At 42.9% G+C, this 20,264-nt stretch overlaps 1 protein-coding gene across 2 annotated transcripts in view; it reads right to left on the reverse strand.

Annotated features, from left to right (window-relative positions):
• KIAA1549 overlaps positions 1–20,264 on the reverse strand; it is a gene marked incomplete at its 3' end in the record, with an annotated part of 152,234 nt that overhangs the window by 49,044 nt on the left and 82,926 nt on the right. For both annotated transcript variants that reach the window (XM_079710863.1, XM_079710862.1), the window contains exons 9-12: positions 17,165–17,342; positions 14,206–14,390; positions 5,053–5,249; positions 3,204–3,323 (exon numbers count right to left, since the gene is read on the reverse strand). In XM_079710863.1, coding sequence (XP_079566989.1) covers positions 3,204–3,323; positions 5,053–5,249; positions 14,206–14,390; positions 17,165–17,342 — 680 coding nt within the window. The remainder of the gene's footprint in view (positions 1–3,203; positions 3,324–5,052; positions 5,250–14,205; positions 14,391–17,164; positions 17,343–20,264) is intronic.

Consider the following 20,264-nt stretch of genomic DNA (forward strand, 5'->3'; position numbering starts at 1 on the left):
GGGATCACATCTGTCTCTTCGTCTTCATCCTATCCCAGCACCTAACCCATCACAGGCCCTTAATAAACATTTGCTAACTGGATGAGTAAATGACTAGCCATCTCAACTAAGTTTATAAAATTCTACCTCGAAGAGGCCTCTGGGAATTCACTATAATGAAAAGAGGAGAGTTATAATTTATGGTCTCAATCATTTTATAAATGTGTCCTCCACAATTACTTGAGAAACTCTGATGTTAGATGTAGTCAAAATAGTCACTCTACAATGTTGTTAAAAATTTAATTTGCTTTGCAAACTCTTTAGCATGTGCAAAAGTAAATGTCAGCTTAGTTCCTATGTGAGATTCCAGAATCTGGACTTGCTGAATTCAAATTAATGAAGTTCTAAATACTTAAAAATCACAGCCTTGCATACATGCAACCTACGGAGAGCATAAAGAAAATACTCAGCATTTAGCCATCCTTACCTACATGGTTTATTCCTGATGATAAAGAAGAGACAGAGAAAACTAGAATTATGCCTGGACACAGCACTGGTAGCCTGAACGTAGCTGCCTTCACTTAAGGAACGTGTGTTACTCCAAACCTCAGCCGTCTTCACAACTTTGCTAAGGGGAAGCAGTGGTAATGATGTGACTTATTCTAAAACTGCAATAACTGTGAACGCAGGGACACTGAACACAGAGTGAATAATCTCATAAGGGTCTCGAAGGTTGTAAAGGTATGCATCATGGTCTAGCCACCTTCCAAAAACGGTTAGCTGGGAAGGAATAAAGTACAACCTTGAATTGATGCAAAACCAAAACAATGGTCTTTTCTCAGCTTCCATTGCAAGGTGGGTCCTGAAAATGCTGGATGACTTGTGACAGCCATCGAAAGCCTTGCCAAGGAGTCTAAAGAGACCCAGCAGCTATGCCACCAGCTGTAGTGAGTGGCAACACTGGTCCCAGGGCAGCATGGAGGAGGGACCCAGAATGGTTCTCAAGCAATCTTCCGCCTCCATTAATTTGTATTTCATTAGGATTTGCAACACAAGATGGATTTTTATGTGAATTACAAAATAACTTAAAAGCTATGAATAAAAATTCAGAATATTTTTATAGGGTATTTAATTAACTAAGTTCTAGGCAAGCAATAAAACACCTTTATGGCAGCATTAAAATTTTTAAGAAGTAAATAAATTTTTACAGGTGAATTGATATTTGTAGTGAGAAAACCATCTTTCTAAAGTATGAAAATAATGTACAAATTCTGGTGCATTTTCAAATCAAAATAGCGGCATCTGAGCTTCTAGGACCCAGGAGAACATCTAGCCCTCTTGTCTCCTTCCATGGTCAACTCTGAGTCGAGTCCCAACACTGACATGCTTACTACTTGGATTTTAAATATATGTTGAGAGTGATATTTGATTTTTGTTAGCCATGTAGAATATACTGGTTCTAATACTATCAGTAAGGACTTAAAAACAGGAAATAAAAGCAAGATTTTCTCAGATATGCAATTAACAGAAATTAAGAAACTCCAGAGCTGATTTTTTCCCCCAAATATTTCTTTCCCAGAATCAAAATTAGATTTTAATCCTATCTATCTGAAACAGTATACCTGTTACCATAATGCTAAATAATTTTTAAGATTCTATGAAATTAGAGCTAAATAAAAAATTCTTTATTCTTCCCTTATTCTAAGGGGTATTTTTTTAACATTAAAAAAGAAACAACAGGGCTTCCCTGGTGGCACAGTGGCTGAGAGTCCGCCTGCCGATGCAGGGGACACGGGTTCATGCCCCGGTCCGGGAGGATCCCACATGCCGCGGAGCGGCTGGGCCCGTGAGCCATGGCCGCTGAGCCTGTGCGTCCAGAGCCTGTGCTCCGCAATGGGAGAGGCCACAACAGTGAGAGGCCCGCATACCGCAAAAAGAAAAAAAGAAAAAAAAAAAAGAAACAACTGGAAGGAATTTCAAAAACCAGCTAGTTTAGTCCCACAGGAGGCCCAAAGACTAAGGGACACACAAAGTCACAAACATGACAGTGATAGAACAGCCCCTCCAGCTTCCAACCGGAATCTATTCATTAATAGAATACGGTTCACTCTGTACTGCATCTTTACACAAAGAAATTTGTGATGAAAATGTAAGTATAAAAATTACTATTAAAAATGATATCCTGGGAACTCCCTGGCGGTCCAGTGGTTAGGACTCCACACTTTCACTGCCAAGGGCCTGGGTTCAATGCCTGGTAGGGGAGCTAAGATCCCTCAAGTGGCGCAGCCAAATAAATAAATTAAAAAAAATAAAAATGATATCCTGAGGCACCCCAATTTTCTTTGCATTACTAAAACACAACCCTGAAGCATAAATAAAGCTCCAGCAAGTATAAGAGCTGTACTAGCACATTTAACAGAATCAATTCAACTAAAACCAAGCTACCTTGTCATCAGGCCAAAAAATGCTCCAAGTCTACTAAGACCTATGGGCTTAGTTCTACTGCAGGGCGTAAGTTTTATGACAATACTCTTTAGAAGGGGAGTGAAGTACATTTCATACCTGGCCTAAGGAGTTACAGCATCTGACAACACATGTAAATATTCGCTAAACCATCTAATCACACTCAACTATTTCTGGAAGACAGATCTAGGACCAGGACCAGATATAATGCACTTGGACCTATGAGAAATAATCAACTTTCTAACAGTGACAACTGTGAAATACTTGAACAGGCTCCCAAAAAGGTCACTGAATCCTGGATGCAGTTTTTGAGACTCTTTAGTTTGGTTCCTCCTTGTCCTTCGGAGAGGAAAATCGTTACGAGCTGCCACTAGAGTAGAAGGTGACTGTTAACCTCAAAATATATCGGTGAATCTCTAACTTCTAGCATGGCCCCATCCCAATGCAGACACAAGAACAGTGTTAGATGGTGACAGTCAATCTGAGAAATTCACTAAATGAACGATGAATATTCTACTGCACAGGTTTTGTGTTTTTTTTAATGTTCTGCATTTGAAGTAGTATAAAACCCTAGTCTATTGGAACCTCATAATTACTTTTTTTTTTTTTTGGCCAGACCACACAGCTTGTGGGATCTTAGTTCCCTGACCAGGGATCAAACCTGCAGCCCTCAGCAGTGAAAGCACGGAGTCCTAACCACTGGACCACCAGGGAATTCCCTCATAATTACTACTTTTAAAGTGGAGAACAAGAAGGGTCACAGACCACTCTGTAGGGCTCTGTGGGACTTGCCATCGGTCACCGCTCCTGGAGTCTTGTCCCCTGCTTCCCTCTCACTGGACTCTTCACTTACTGTAGAGTCAGCATCTGAGGGAGAAACTCTGCAGACACAAAACAAATACAAACATTAGGAAAAAGAAAGAAAGGGGGGGAAAGGTCACATTCATCTGGATGTGGAAGTCAGGCTTCCAGGCAAAACTGGGAGAAATCAAACAGTCCAAAACATTGTTTCGTGGCATGGCATCTTCAAGGACCACATTAATAGCACACAGTCACCTTGTGAAGACAGCTTGACACAGCTGACTAAATGGCTCAGTGGGCTCATTTCAACAAATGGTAGGAAACCAGGTACCCAGTGGAGGATGGTCCCCCAGCTCCCTGGGCTTGGACTGGCAGTCTGGGGCTGGCGTGGGTTGGATCAGAGGATCTGGAGTTCAAGCCTGGTTAGGCGTTAGCTGGGTCTGCAGACTTCCTAGGAAGCCGGGGTAGTTCTGCAGTCACCCCATATAACTCCAAATCTTTGGAAGAAGCCTACACTTATAACACAAAGGCAATGATTATCGCTGAGATTTGATTCTATATATAAAAAGCAAGGGTGTCACAGAACCCAGGTTGCACCAGGCTAGTGAAAATCCTTAATCAGTTAACACCCCTTCTCTTTGGGCTTCCTGAAATGCCGAGACATTCTGGTGCCTGAGACATGCTAAAATATGATATTAACCATGCAGAACATTAAGATGTTGTGCTAAATGTTTAGCATGAAGCTACCAGAGGAGAAAAAAAGACTTTGCTATATTGTACTAGCATATTCAATAATCTTTAATGATTTGATTTACTCTCACTCTGCAAAGTAATTAAGCAAATGATATCTCTCTACATTATTCACCTTCTTTTGTAAAGAGTGTGTTCTAACATTCATTAAATTCTTAAAACTAGGCCAGAAACCCTGGAGTAGGTTTTTTGTTAAGTCAGAAATTATAAGATCATTTTGAATGTTGGTATGATCACACACTTTCCCCTTCTCAGCAGAAAATCAGGATTTGGAGTTCCTAAGCTCAAAGGAAAGCTGATAATCTGAGGCTTCAATACCAAAGCCTGAACATGCTTTGATCTAAAGTCAAGTTAATAAAACCTGATTCTGAACCGTGTCTTCACACAGCTCTAGCCCGTCTCACAGGGTCACAGGGTGATGGTAGGTAGTCTGTTAGCAAGCAGTTCTCTGTGCACTTAATTTTGATAAGTGGAATGGGAATTAACAGGGAATGGGGAGCTGGCAGGGGGAGGCGATGCAGAATCCACGCACACATGCTAACATGGGGGACAAGAGGAGCACATGAAGAAAAGCCAAGCAAGGAAAGAAGGATATGATGAAGGTCACCTGCAGACCGAGCAAGGAAGCCACAGCTCCAGTGGCTGGCATAACGGGCAAGGGCAAAGCTGATACTGGCTGAGTGTGTATCATATGCCATGCATTTTTTTATACATTATTCCTAATATCACCTCCAGAGGGCCTGGCATGGTCACCCCACAATATGTACCCTAGAGCTGGTCAATCCCTAATGAAGTTCCAGGCGGACCACCAAACCATGATGGACAGTGATTTATAATCTTAAACACTTTGGGGAAGGAAAGCACACAGGCCTCCTCTGAGAGTCCATTAGAGTGGATCAAGAGCCATCAGGTTCGTTGACTTTGGGCAAACGTTGTCAGTCTTCCAGGCTGCAGACCCGGACAACACTCACCATAAGCCTTTCTGCTACTGGAAACTGACAAATGGAAAACAGAAACGCATGCCACGATAGAGAACAATACAGAAAGCCCAGTAAGAACCTTCCTCTGTGACGGACATTCTTGGAAGGGACCTTCGCCTTAGGGCTCGGCACATCTCCATTCTCAGAGGGCGTGGTGTGGTCCTTCACAGGTCCTGGCAGCGGTGCTGGCTCGTGAATGATCAGTATATCATCTTTATTGTGCTGACCCAGATGCTGCTTAGCAAAGTCGAAGCCCTTCACACTAGGGATCTGCAACTGAAACAGACATACACAAACACACACACACACAGGAAATCAATCTGAATCTGAGGAATATAAGATGAGATTGTGAGGGCTGGCAAGATTGTGAGTGCCAGCTTCTGATCCAGGAGTGTGCTTGCAATTCTACCCATCCAGCTCAACATGCATCTCTAAAGCACTGACCTGTGTAAGGTTTATACCTAGAGTTTGCAGAAAAGACAGATACTTGCTACAGATTCAAGTACAAGGATTAAATATTTAGACCATAATACAAAAGACATCACAAGACAATCCCTGACTGCTGTCAGATCAGCTACACAATTCCAGAGGGTGACGTGGGTGAGATATTCTTCCTAGAGACTGGGGACTTGTGCCAGACCTCAGACAGGCCGAACTTGGAAATAAAAAGAGGTGGCTACACAGAGATTGTTCTAAGTTGTGTCAAGGACCAGAGAAGACTTGAGGTTTGGGAAAAGATTACATTAGCTGCACTAGAACGGTCAGGATGTAGGGGAATGAGAGAAGGCCAGCCTGTATGTAGATGACTCCACATGCCAGCTTCTAGAGCAGAAAACCACTAAATGTTTCTAAAGAGGCAGATTTCTAAAATGCAAGCATTTAGGACGAAAGGAGACTAGTCAGAGGGCCCAATAGTACTACGTGCACAAAATGACGAAAGCCTGGGCCCAAACCTCAGCAATGAAAATGGGAAGAAATAAAAAGCTCTGGAAAATGGGGAGGAATGAACAGCTCTAGAGACCAGGCAGAAGGACATGGAAGCTGAAGACAGACCCGAGAGGCAAAGGGGAGAAAGACTCCAGTGCTGACATGAAGCTACATTCAGGGTATCCCGAACAGTAGACGTGACATTAAGAGAAAAAGGTGAGTTGTGAAGGAATGATGACAAAGAGGTAAAAAGACAGGTTTCGCTCCACACATGCTTAGTTTGAGATGGCAGGAAAAGCTCCAAAGAAAAGTAGCTCAGGGCTTCCCTGGTGGCGCAGTGGTTGAGAATCCGCCTGCCAATGCAGGGGACATGGGTTCGATCCCTGGTCCAGGAAGATCCCACATGCCGCGGAGCAACTAAGCCCGTGCGCCACAGCTACTGAGCTTGTGCTCTAGAGCCCGTGAGCCACAACTACTGAGCCTGTGTGCCAAAACTACTGAAGCCCGTGTGCCTAGAGCCTGTGTTCTGCAACAAGAGAAGCCTCCGCAATGAGAAGCCCGCACACCACAACGAAGAGTAGCCCCCTCTCGCCACAACTAGAGAAAGCCCGCGCGCAGCAACAAAGACCCAATGCAGCCAAAAATAAACAAATAAATAAATTTATAAAAAACAAAAAAAAAAACTTGACCTTTACAAAAAAAAAGAGAAAAGTAGCTCAGCGTAGCTGGAAACAGAGGACAAGCTTGGGGGAACTCTCAGGCTGGAGGTGTGACCTTGAGAGCATCTGTATAGAAGGTGACACGTAGGGGAGTTGAGATTTTTCCAAGATGAAAACAGAGCCTATGGATAAAATGTTGGAGAACATCTAACAGTTTGCGGCTAAGAGGAGGAAAAGGAAGCCAGGAACAAAATAGGCGACTTCAAAGAAACAGAAGAATTTAGAAACTTCAATGTAACAGAAGCCAAGGGAATAAAGAATTTCTAGAAAGCAGTGGCCAATGGAAGTAATGGGGGCACAAAGATGAAGGAGAGAGGAGTCTTCTCAAGTGCACCCCTCACACTGGTGGATGCAGAAGCCCTACCAGGGGATACCCAGTACCAAAAGCAAACCCACAACAAAAACCCTGTGAGCCCTGTGACCACAGAGTCCAGGGTCAGCTTCTAGGCCTGTGCTAAGACAGAAAGAGGTCTGAAGAGGAACAGAAATGTGGGCAATAAAGGTGAGGCACTATTTTGGTGACACTGAAAGTACCAGAGGTGGGTGTTAACCGTTTCCTTTATTCGAGCTTACAAAGTAGAGGAAAACAAACCACATATTAGTAGTTGTCCCAAGGGTCTCCTTGGGAGGAGCCCCACATGCAATTCAGCCCCATCGGGCTGAATTCCACACCCACAGAGAGTCCTATCATTCAGAAGACAAAGGCTAACCCATCTAAGGAGCTGTTCTAGACAATATACTGCATGTAGAAGTGAAAGGTTTTGGCGTATTTGTGCTAATTTTATGCACAGATGAGTGACAACATCAGTGGCTTCGATTTGTGATCTCTTAAGGTCTTTTAGCACTAAAAATCTAGGCTGGATGGGTAGAAGGAAAGTAGCCTGCAATAATGGCTTATGCCAGCAGAGGGGGACAGAACTTACTATAAATAGAGTTCACAAAGATACTGCTCAGAAACAAAAGGCAAGGACTGGCGTGCCTATATTTTCTAAGTTAATGATATCGTGTTACCAGCAGTCTACTTCACCCCACACGGGCAGATTGTGAGTGGCACACAGCCCTCGGCTCACAAACGCTGTTTCCCAAACAATGAGCCCAAACCTGCAGCTCCATGACTCCCCCCGACCTACCAGCCATCTTCAGCTGGGCTCCCCAAACCTCTGAGGGTGTATACCTTCCTAGGGGCATGCGGCCCTTTTAAAGAAATCAAATTCCAAACAGACAACTTCTGTATATAAACTTTTGGTTTCTCCTTTCTGAAGAATCCTTCTCCTACTTCACAGAAGTAGCACACCCGTCATCCATGTGTCTGCTTCTACCCCAGCTGCACCTCATTTTAGCTCCATAAGGTGCCTCTAAATGAAACAATAGAGACGTCCTTGGTGGTCCAGTAGTTAAGACTCCGCCTTCCAATGCAGGGGGGTGCAGGTTCGATTCCTGGTCGGGGAACTAAGATACCACATGCCACGGGGCAAGTAAGCCCAAGCGCTGCAACTAAGACCAGACACAGCCAAAAATACATAAATAAATATTTAAATAAATAAATGAAAGAATAACAGATATAATCAACAGTCATTTAATCATCCACATCACCTCTTTTGCAACTTAGATGATTTATCAAAATTGAAGGAGGAGCCCCAGATTGCCTCCTCTAAACAAAGGTCTCCAAAGTGATAAGGGAAAAATATGGACAGCACTGCTTCCTTGGTGCAGTCTGTACCCAAGTCCAGGAACTAAATGCCTTCCCTGACACGATCTCAGGTTCATGGAAGAAACATATTGTACATATGTATATGTCACAGGGAAACAGAATTTGCTACCCCCAAATGTCTCTCTGGCATGCGGATTATTTCAAGCTGAAAACAATCAAGGCCCAAAAGACTCAGGAAGAAAGTTTGATATTCCCTTCCCCCACCAACTGCCTAACAGAATACAGACAGAGGACCTATTCCAGAAAGAGAGCTATCACCACTCCTCTCTGCGTCCCCTGTCTCTGACTGGCCCAGCAGGCATTCATTTAGCAAACATTTGCTTTTCCATCTCCATGTGAACTGCCTTCCTCCCCTCTGAAGTCCCAAACCACCACCAACATCCTCTTTTGTCTTTAGCTGAAGGTGATATTTAAGGTGAGGGTTTTGGTCATTTTGGTGAGTTACTCAGTTCTATACATGGGTCTCTCCCATGTATACATGTTATTAAACCTTTCTGTGATTTCCTCCTGTTAACCTGTCTCAGGTCAATTTAATTTGTAGATCAGCCAGGAAAACCTAGAACATTTCTTCCTCCCTGACAATGTCAAAATGCTTCATAAATGCCAAGGCACCATGCAAATGAGATTGACAGCAATGTTATTGCTGTTGGTCAATGAAACGTCAAGCAGTTAATATAGTCAGCTGAGAGTTCTCAGAGACCAGATAAAGCTATAGATATAAATTTAGATACAAAATTTTGTAATTCAGCAACAGGACGTGACATGTGGTAAACCCTCAATAAATATCTGATGACTGAATGAGTTTCAAAAAGGTCAGCTGAAGCACCAAACTTACTGGATTTTGTGGGGAACCAAGAAAAGGGTAGATGTCATATGAAATATACATCCGTTATAGCCTTAAAGTCCTGCTGGCTTTTGTTAATTCTGACTAGTATCTTTTTAAATTTTGGGGTTTTTTTTTTTTGCTTGTCTTTATGGAAATGCGGTTAGTTTTCTTTTTATGTTTATTTATTTATTATATTTTATTTATTTATTTTTGGCTGCATTGCTGTGCACGGGCTTTCTTCTAGTCGCGGCGAGCGGGGGGCTACTCTTCATTGCAGCGCGCGGGCTTCTCATTGCAGTGGCTTCTCTTGTTGCGGAGCACGGGCTCTAGGCGCACGGGCTTCAGTAGTTGTGGCACGTGGGCTCAGTAGTTGTGGCTCACAGGCTCTAGAACATAGGCTCAGCAGTTGTGGCACCCGGGCTCAGTAGCTGTGGTGTGCTGCCTTCGGTAGTTGTGGCTCGCGGGCTCGAGAGCGCAGGCTCAGTAGTTATGGCACACGGGCTTAATTGCTCCGCAGCATGTGGGATCCTCCCAGACCAGGGCTCAAACCCGTGTCCCTTGCCTTGGCAGGCGGATTCTTAACCACTGCGCCACCAGGGGAAGCCCCCCGACTAATATCTTTAAATACGTTCATTAGATCCCTGACTTGTCTCAGGATGGGTGAGTCACCTCCTTCTATAACAATAGAAATTTTTTTGCTTACACACAAAACAAAAGCCGTCTACAGAGAAGGAAAAAATTAGAGAAAACACTGTCCTCCTCACTTATGGAATTGGCTCCTTTTGTTTCATCCTTATTTTCTGGAACACTTTTTCTAGTTTTTCCAAGTCTTAAAAAAAATCTAGAGTTAAGTTTGGCTGTATTGTGCCTCCAGCCTCCACATGCAAAATAAGCGTCAATCAGCATTTTATAAAAGAGTCACAATTCATTAGTGCCTTCAATATTCCCATTAGGACCCAGGTTTTCTGAGGAAAGACGGCTCTTTTGTTCCTTCTTTCTTTAACATATCACAAAAGGGACAGACCCCGTTGTCTGTATCTCATCGGAATATGTCGCTGACAAGTCAGGGTGGGCTGGTAGAGCAGGTCAGCCAAGTAACAGGAGAGATGCCTGATGAATTTTAAAACATGTAAGCCATAAATATAATGCAACCCAGATGGAACACGACAGAGTGAAGTCCCCAGTACTCGGGTTAGCCTGAACCCCTGGGAAGGAGCAGTTAAGATGACAAGAGAAACCACAGAGCAAATCCCCAAAGTGGCTGAATAAAAATGTGCAGCCTTGAAGAGAGAGCCATTATTTAAGCATTTGCTATTTGATGGGTGTGGTGTGTGAAAAGTCACTACAGCCACCATGCTGCTTCCATTCAGGAGGTGAAGACAAGGCGAACCTATTGCCATCTGCGGGTCTCCACTGCAGCCCAGCATGGGGCCACTGGTCACCCTGAGGTCTAGGAGGTGGCAAGCAGTCCTCCAAGATTCTCCCGCCCCCAGGCCGCAGCAAATCACGTGGGTACACTGAAACCACCAACACTTTCGGTGTTACCAGGATCCTTGCAGAACGGGAGGAGATGAACTCGGCTCAGATGGAAGAAACGCTCTCGGAGCTTCGCTTCAAGCCGCTGAGCCCCTTCAGTGGCGGTTCCAAACACAGATGTGTCCAAGCCCCCCCGAACCCGAGACCCCCCCCAGTGGCTCCCAGGGCCTACAGCATCCCCTCCGCCCCGTGACAGGTCCCATAAACCCCTCCAAGAATGGCTCTTGCCTACTTCCGTGGCCTCGGTTTGGGCTCTGCCCCTCCTTCCACTCACCTCTGCTCCATCCTTCCTGCCTGGGCCCACTTCACCTCCGCAACCTCCAGACGCAGGGGTGGCTGCCCCTTGCCCGTACTCCCTCAGCGCCCTGGACAGACTTACGCTGCTGCGTGTCAGCTTTTAGCTGCTTGTCCTTCTCCCTTATGAAAGCCCTCGAAGGCAGGGATCGCATGTTGTCTGTGCTTGTCACCCAGCCCAGCCCTGCTTGTCTGAGAGCAAATGCTCAGTGTTTGGTGAATGAACAGGCAGTGGCTGAGGCAGCTCCATCTGGCTGCCCACAGTGCCAGCCGGCTAGGAACCAGGGTCCTAGGCCAACCAGGGGGTGTGGACTGTCCCCCGCAGAAGGAACAAGTTTCCACAGGGCCGGCAGCATCTAGCCAACGCCATTCATGTCTTTAAATAGAACCTCAAAAGGGCGAGGCGGGTCCAAGCTGCAATTTTACTGGGAGCAGTAAAAAAGGGATGCCTTTGGGCTACAGATTAAAGGGAATACAGATAAAAGAAAGACATGGGTTAGGGGTTTTTTTCTTTCTCACTAGAAATTTTAAAAGACCCTGCTTCAGAATAAGACAGAATGGCCTCTCTCATCATATTTCAAAACTAATCTACTCCCAGACAATATGAAGAGGTTTCCTTCTGGTTACAAGAAGAAGGGGGTGTGGATTTTGGGTCAGCAGATTTATCGTTTCCAGATGTTTGCAGCTCTGGGATTTGCTAAAAGATTTCAGAGAGTAGTGGTGAAGCGCCGTCAGGGGGCAGGGTGAGCAGAGCGTAGAGAGAAAACACAGAGCCGCACAAGAAGGAAAAAGAGCTCTTGCAGTCATAGGGAAGACAGTATCTTTGCAAACTGCTCCAAGGAATAGGCTGGAGGCCCTTCACTATTGCCAGATAATCTTAGAAGAAACGCTTATGAAGTAGAGATATTTATTTTTAAACTAAATAGAAATCATCATTTTCTCACTATAAAGACATGACAAGGGGCTTCCCTGGTCGCAGTGGTTGAGAGTCCACCTGCCGATGCAGGGGACACGGGTTCGTGCCCCAGTCCGGGAAGATCCCACATGCCGCGAAGCGGCTGGGCCTGTGAGCCATGGCCGCTGAGCCTGTGCGTCCGGAACCTGTGCTCCACAACGGGAGAGGCCACAACAGTGAGAGGCCCGCGTACCGCAAAAAAAAAAAAAAACATGACAAGATCTATATGGTGAGCGCCTTTGCCAGCAAAACAAAGACCCTGCTACGCTCCTAACAGGGTCAGAAAACACCTGTTCTCTCAGGGAGTCCTCCATGCAGAAGGCCTTTCCTGCAAAGATGCTGTAAAAGGGAATGCACAAATCCAGGCAGCACTTGCAGAAGAGAGACTCCAAAGGCTTGAAGTTCTATTGGAAACTGTCCATTTTGATGTACAGCAACATCTGGGACGTGAGACTCTTTCAGAAGTAAAAGTGGGAGAAGGCGAAAGCTTGCGGAATAGTCTGCTGTGAACTCAAGGGATGCTGTCCTCTGATAGTTTACTGAAGTAACAGACAATGGATGGGCTTCCACAGGAGTGTTTATGTTAGGAAGCACGGCACATTACTGACCTAAATATATAACCATCTACACTGGTTAAATCTCTCTGTAACAACACTCTTTTCACCAGAACAAAAGCATTTCCAAACCTACTGTTGATCTCATTACGATGAAATTCACACTGTGAATCACTTGGTATAGTAAGGACTTTTTTCCAGGTTTTTTCCGTGCTATTCACCAGTCTAACAACAAAACGACCTTAGCAGACTATGTAAATAATAAATGAAGACAGGTAATAAATATAACCTTAGTAGAAACTGCTTCCAAAATACTGGGTAACCATAAGCTTGCAATTTAATCAAGAGTTTGCATTTCTTACTTAATTTGTAAGAAAAAGAATGCTCTTCATTTACTTTTACAAACAAAATCAATTTTAAAATAATACTTATTTTTTTCATCCATCAGGTCTAGGTTGATAATGTGCAGAATTTTTTTATACCCAGAAAATCAGAGTAAAATTAAAAGGTTAATAGGGCGATCCTTTATTTCTTGTTCTTCTGCCTCGGGCTTGCTTTTTCTTAGCAAACTTTTAGAGTCTAGTGAGTCCTCTAAATGTGTGAGACCCATAGTGGGTACATGTTAATAAACAGAGTCCACAACCACCACTTCCCACGCCCTGCGTGTGGCTGACCTGCGTGCTGAGCTCAATGTTTGCACCTAATGAGCTCTTCTCTTACTTGGCATGTTCTTGCTCACCAGGGGAGCTGGATACTGACCAAGAGGCTATGTCTTCGCTCTGAAATTGGTATGTGACAAATACTGCAGAAACTATCAAAACCTAAGTGTGACAAGGGAACTGCTACTACCATAAAAACTAAATTGAATGCCTTGGAAAGACATAGAAAAGGAGCTGCTGGAAAAAAAAAAAAGAAAGAAAAAAGAAACTGCTGTCAAATTAGGTGCAGGAGAATTAACTCTAAAAGACTGCAGAGTAGGGTAGGAGGGGGGGGATATTGAAAAAAATCTAGAAAATTTTGTACTCAGGTTGCTTTGCTCTTCCCTAAAGAAACCCAAACAGGAAACTGCAGCTGATGCCTTATGTGCGTTGTTTCTTCACAAGCAAGACCACACAGAATTCCTTTTGGTAGACTAATACTCCAAATTTTTTTTAAAGATTATCAAATAAAGACTAATTATATATATATGTGTGTGTGTGTGTATAAAGTTAAAATGTTTAAGGCATGTATTACCATTTTTTAATGATTATGTGGTCTTGATCAAGGTGGACAAGTAGGCTTGCAATATGGTGGACGGAAAATAAAGAAGCCGGCCAGCAGAGTTGCGTATGAAAGTAATAGATACATAGATCAAAGAAAATCTTCCCTGGCTCTTGTTCTCTGAAAATATCCAGGGTTAAAATAGATCAGAATTCATACACAGAATGGATGTGATCTTCTAACTGAACATCTCAAAAATAAAATCACAGTGGAACTCAGAGCCCACAGCATTGCTAAGCCTTTACACGGCTTCATTTTCTGGGCATGTATTTAATACTACAGAAGACCTGGGTTTCTAAGCAAACATGGAGGCAAAGGGACACCACCACTAAAGCCAAAAGATTTCCTGACCAGCTCTCTCCCCTGTCCTTCAGGACCAGGAGCCTGACCTGCCCTACCCCAGTCCACAAGACGCTCATGTGAACACGGGGGCAGGGGTCTGTCCCTTACCTTCTGACGCTGCTGAATGTTGGCCACGGTGTCAGGCTGAAAGTCCAATTTGTCCGTGCGGCAGAGTTTCCAGTAGAGGATGATGACGATCACCATCACCACCAGCACTGGCACGACCACGCCCACAATGACCCAGAGGTTGCTGCTCTGGGACTCAGGGGACGGCCTCTTCACCCTGTCCACAGCTGCAGATGAGGAAGGAAGGTCTCTCGGTGAGTCCTCTGCATTCCTTTACTGGACAGCCCTTCTGGGCAGTAAATGTGCCCTCTTCCATGAGAAACCCCGAAAGCCCCCGTCATTTCAGCTCAAGACAACTGGGGAGAGACTATGGTCTCCTGATGACAGGGAATGGGACGCAGTAAACAAACACAACACATTCCACCTACAATACAGTAGGGATCACAGTAACATATACGACGTGTCTAAAGGAACATGGCTAAGTCAATGGTAAAGTGAGGTTTATTCCACGTCTCCTGATGTCCAGTTGATTCTACCAGGTCCCTCCCTAAATTCTCACTGCAGGAATGTTGCCATACCCAAAACCAGAAGTCCCAGTAAGCTGTCTATGAGCACTGCCTTCATTTCCTTACCCAGATCTCTCCCTCAACCCTTCAATTAAAACATGACTTTTAACTGAAACTGCTATACCAGCTGTCAATTTTTAAATTACATTAAATCAACTTACTTATTTTGAATCCTCCACTCCCCAACCTCCCCACCCCCTCCCCTGCCTCAGCCCCCCATCTTTCATGGCCTTGGACGATCATGCTTCAATTACTGTGTCCTCCTTAATTTCCTTCACCAGCTCCTCTCCCTAACCCGGCCTCCCAGTCCTGGGCCCTCATCCTCTTCATTCCGTACTCAACCTCTCGCAAGATTCAGCTCTTCTTAAAACTGCTTCCCAGGTCCTCTTAAAGCTCAGGATCCAATCACCAGGCTCTGAAAACCAAAATGCCCCCCTTCCCTGCCCAACTCTCTCATCCGTTAGGGCCACTTCACAATGACCTCTCCATGACCACACTAGATTCCCCTTGTCTAAGTTCTTTTGTCCTTGGTTGTCTTGGTCTTGTAAATGGCACCTCGTTATTCTTTTACAATGCATTTTATTACATAAATGTATCATCCTGATATACTATACCACTTTGCTCATTAATATGGTCATGACTCTAAGCCTTGTCTCTTCAAATATGTATCAGTCTTGCTGGGCAGGGACTAACTTTTACGCTCTTTTCATATCCTCTAATGGTTAACACGTGCTACGGGATCAGAAAGTTTTTACTCAAAGATGTAACAATAAAAAGATGCTTAGTGCATCTTTAAGTTTGGGTTTAGGCCCCTTAGACAGTGACCAGGGAGGGGAGCAAGCCCTCTCAAGCACAAGCACTACGAAAGAAGCACAAATCACAAAGCAAAGACTATGCGGGAAATGGAGAAAGTGGCAAAGGGTTAAAATTTTGCATTTTTTAATTTGACCTGAATATAGTTTGTATATGTAGTTCATTTTGCATGAAAACAGCTGACAATATAGGAGTGACACAACCAAACCGAGGAGCTGAGACAACTGGATCGTCTTCTTAGTTCTAACCTAGTAAAACCCTGTGACTTGTCAAAACGAGGGCCTGACATCAAGTCCGCAGCTCTTTTGGGGCTGGCCCTGGTGTTGGCTTAGGCTCCCAATCCCAGGACTGTTGGTTTTCAGCCTGAAACTGAGGCAAGAGGAGTGCAAGAACAGATGCAAGGAGTCTTGAAAAGGTGCCCAGAGCCTACTGCAAGGAATCTTTTCTAAAAAGTGAAGTGCTTAGCTGGAGTGGGGCACTTCTCCAACAATCAGAAATGTCATATATGAAGAAATACAAGTAAATGCTTCATTATTTTTTTTCTCACTGCTTTGAAACAGAACACACTAATATACAATCATATCTCAAACACACAAACACCAAGCACCAATGGTTATTTGCTTCAACTCTCCCATCATCACCTATAAAATGGAGAAAGTGTGCCCATAGCCCTCATCCTGGTTAGTTTCCAGGGTCAAGTATAGCTCTTACAAAGGACATTCCATCATGGAGGATAATTTCAAAGCTGTCATTTGTTAAAAACTGCCTTCATTGCTGAAGTTTCTCGGGATTTTTTCAACACTCTCTGATGCTAAATTCCTTCTAAACATTTAGTTATCCCTTTACTGTTGGGAGCAAGTTTCTCTGAGCTCTTACAAGGATTGCTCCCAGGATTATAAAGGAAAAACACCCACATTAAAATAGTAGTCTGATTCATAAAGGAATATTTAGAGAAATATACTCTTCCATGCCTCTCCTTTTCTTAATTTTAAATACCCAAAATCTGTGAGTTGGGGAAAAACGGCACTGAGAGTAGCCATTGCCAGGGGAGCAGGAGCCTAGACTCTTCCAACAATAATAAAGAAATACCAAAATACCTCTTTCTAAATTATGAGTGATGTGAGGACAGGGTGGGAGAGAAACAGGATTGAAAAGGGTAAGAATCAAGGACTTCTTTGTGTTAAAAGACCCAGAAGGAAGCCAATAAATGCAGAGGGCACCTCCCAGCTTCCTGCGTGACTCACTGTCCCCATCAACATTCAAAATATGACATGTAAGATTTTGGAATATATACAGAGAAAACACATTATTTTACCTAAGACAAAAATTTTTTTAAATAGTACAGGAGGAGAGGAAAATTATTAAAGTTAACTCAAGCTACTAAAACTCACTATAACACTATGAATATAAAATGCTGGGTAGGAAAAAGAACAGCGAATGATACAACTGCATGCAATCAAAATAAAGAAGGTCTTGGCAAATTAATTTTAATGACTGACCTCTTATATCTACTACGCACACAAAAGAATGTTTTAAATTCAGAGTTTATTGTCCGAAAAAGACTGGCTTTTGACCCCAGCACAGCACAGATGACTGTGAGGGGCCACACCTCACCCACTTACGTTGGGCAACAGCTCCTTGAATTCGGTAACCCAAGATGATGGCTGCTCTCTGGATATCTATCTTGTTAATCAGATCTGAAGACTTGACTGCACTGAGTCTTTCTCCATCTTGATCCTCCACAAAGTAGATGAGCTGCACGGGATTATCATCTCCCTCGAGCCTTGACACATTTACCACCTGAAAGATAACAGAAACTGTTAGCACTTTAGAAGCTCACGTTTCCAGACACCCTTTCTTAGGGCACTCAATCTTGACTGTGTTAGTCAGGGTTTATTCCTATCCCTAATAAGGTCATTACACCATTCCAGATCCCAGAATGCCCAAGACGCTCTCTTGATGGAAAGAAGAACAGTCAAAATGAAAGTTCCGGGCTTCCCTGGTGGCGCAGTGGTTGAGAGTCCGCCTGCTGATGCAGGAGACACGGGTTCGTGCCCCGGTCTGGGAAGATCCCACATGCCGCGGAGCGGCTGGGCCCGTGAGCCATGGCCGCTGAGCCTGCGCGTCTGGAGCCTGTGCTCCACAACGGGAGAGGCCACGACAGTGAGAGGCCCGCATACCACAAAAAAAAAAAAAAAAAAAAAATGAAAGTTCCTCTGTGCAGAATAACAAATGTGCTTTGTCTTGCTCGAAGTCTTCTCTGAGACTAAGGGGCAAGCAGGGTACACAGAACATACCAAGTCCAGCCTAGAATAGCCATCAACCAGCTCCAACAGGTCATGGGAGGGCACTGTTGTCCTCCCAACACCAACCATAATGGTTAGGTACATTCCTGGTTCTCTGAAACTAGTGATGGTTCTAGCCAATCCTTTCTCAAATCTATTAGCATCTTCTCCCTGTTCTTCCAGGGCAGGGTTTCTCAACCTTAGTACTATTGCCATTTTTGATCCAGATAATTCTTTGATGTGGGGGACTATCCCAAGTATAGTAGAATGTTTAGCAGCATCTCTGCCCTCTACTCCCTCAAGGCCAGTAGCAACAGCCATGCCCTTCCTCACCAGTTGTGACAACCAAAAATGTCTCCACACATTGCCAAATGTACCCTGGGGGGCAAAGTCATCCCCAGTTGAGAACCACTGCTCTTGAAATAATAAATACCATAAATTCTTTAATATCCCACTCTCAAAAAGGGATAGATCATCTAGACAGGAATCAATAAGCAAACAGCAGATTCGAACAATGCTATAGACCAAATGAACCTAACAAACATATAGAACATTCTATCCAGTAGCAACACAATACACATTCTTCTCACATGCACATGGAACATTTTCTAGGACAGATCATATGTTAGGCCACAAAACAAGTCTCAACAATTCCAAAAAGACAGAAATTATATCAAGTATCTTTTCTGACCACAACAGTATGAAACTAGAATCAATAATAGGAGGAAAGCTTGAAAATTCACCAATACTTGGAAATTAAACAACACACTCCTGAACAACCAGTGAACCAAAAAAAAAAAAAAAAAAAAAAAAAAATCAAAGGGAAATTTTAAAAATATCTTGAGACAAATTTAACTGGAAACACAATATATCAAAACTTACAGGATGCAGCAAAAGCACTTACAAAAGGAAAGTTTACAGCTATAAATGAAATCAAGAAAAAAGAAAGATCTCAAATAAATAACCTAACATTACACCTCAAGAAACTAGAAAAAGAAGAACAAACTTAGCCCAAAGTTAGCAGAAGAGAGGAAATAATAAAGACTAGCATGGAAATAAATGAAATAGAGAATAGGAAAACAATATAAGAGATTAACAAAACTAAGAATTGGTTCTTTGAAAAGATAAACAAAATTGACAATTTAGCTAGACTAACCAATAAAAAGAGATAGGACTCAAAAACTATAAATAAAAGAGATGACATTACATCAGATATCACAGAAATACAAAGGATTAAAAGAGACTACTATGAACATTACATGCCAACAAATTTGACAACCTAGAAGAAATGGATAAATTCCTAGCCATATACACCCTACCAAGACTGGATCATGATGAAATAGGAAATCTGAACAGACCAATAATGAGTAAGGAAATTAAATCAGTAATCACAAACTTCCCAGCAAAGAAAAGCCCAGGACCAGATGGTTTCACTGATGAATTCTACCAAACATTTAAAGAAGAATTAATGCCAATCCTCAAAATTTTCCTAAAAATTGAAGAGGCGGAAACACTCTCAAATTCATTTTGCAACACTAACATTACCTTAATACCAAAGCCAGGTAAAGACACTATAAAAAAAGAAAACTACAGGCCAATATCTCTAAGGAATACAGATGCAAAAATTCTCAACAAAACATTATCAAATCAAATTCAACAGCATATTATAAGGATCACGTACCATGATCAAGTGAGATTCAACAACATATGCAAATCAATAAATATGATACATCACATTAATAAATGAAAGATAAAAACCACATGATCATATCAATAGATGCAAAAAAAGCATTTGACAAAATTCAACATACATTCATGATAAAAACTCTCAACAAACTGAGTATAAAAGGAACATACCTCTACATAGAAAAGGCCATATGTGACAAACCCACAGCTAACGTTGTACTCAATGGTGAAAGGTTGAAAGCTTTTCCTTTATGATCAGGAATAAGATGAGACTGTCCACTCTCACTATTCCTATTCAACACATTACTAGAAATCCTAGCCAGAGCAATCAGGCAAGAAAAAGAAATAAAAGGCATCCAAATTGAAAAGGAAGAAGTAAAACCAACTCTGTTTGCAGATGACATGATCTTATATATAGAAAACCCTAAAGACTCCACCAAAAAACTATCAGAATGAGTAAGTGAATTCAGTAAAGTTGCAGGATATAAAATAAACATACAGAAATCAGTTGTATTTCTATACACTAATAACAAAGTATCTGAAAAAGAAACAAACAGTCCCACTCACAATAGCCTCAAAAAAAATAAACTATTTAGAAATAAATTTAACCAAGGAGGTAAAGATCTGTATACTGAAATCTGTAAGACATGATGAAAGAAACTGAAGAACACACAAATAAATGAAAATACATCCCATGTTCATGGATCAAAAGAATTAATACTGTTAAAATGTCCATACTATCCAAAGCTAT

The sequence above is a fragment of the Hyperoodon ampullatus genome, assembly GCF_949752795.1.
Source record: "Hyperoodon ampullatus genome assembly, chromosome: 9".
NCBI classification, from domain to species: Eukaryota; Metazoa; Chordata; class Mammalia; order Artiodactyla; family Ziphiidae; genus Hyperoodon; species Hyperoodon ampullatus.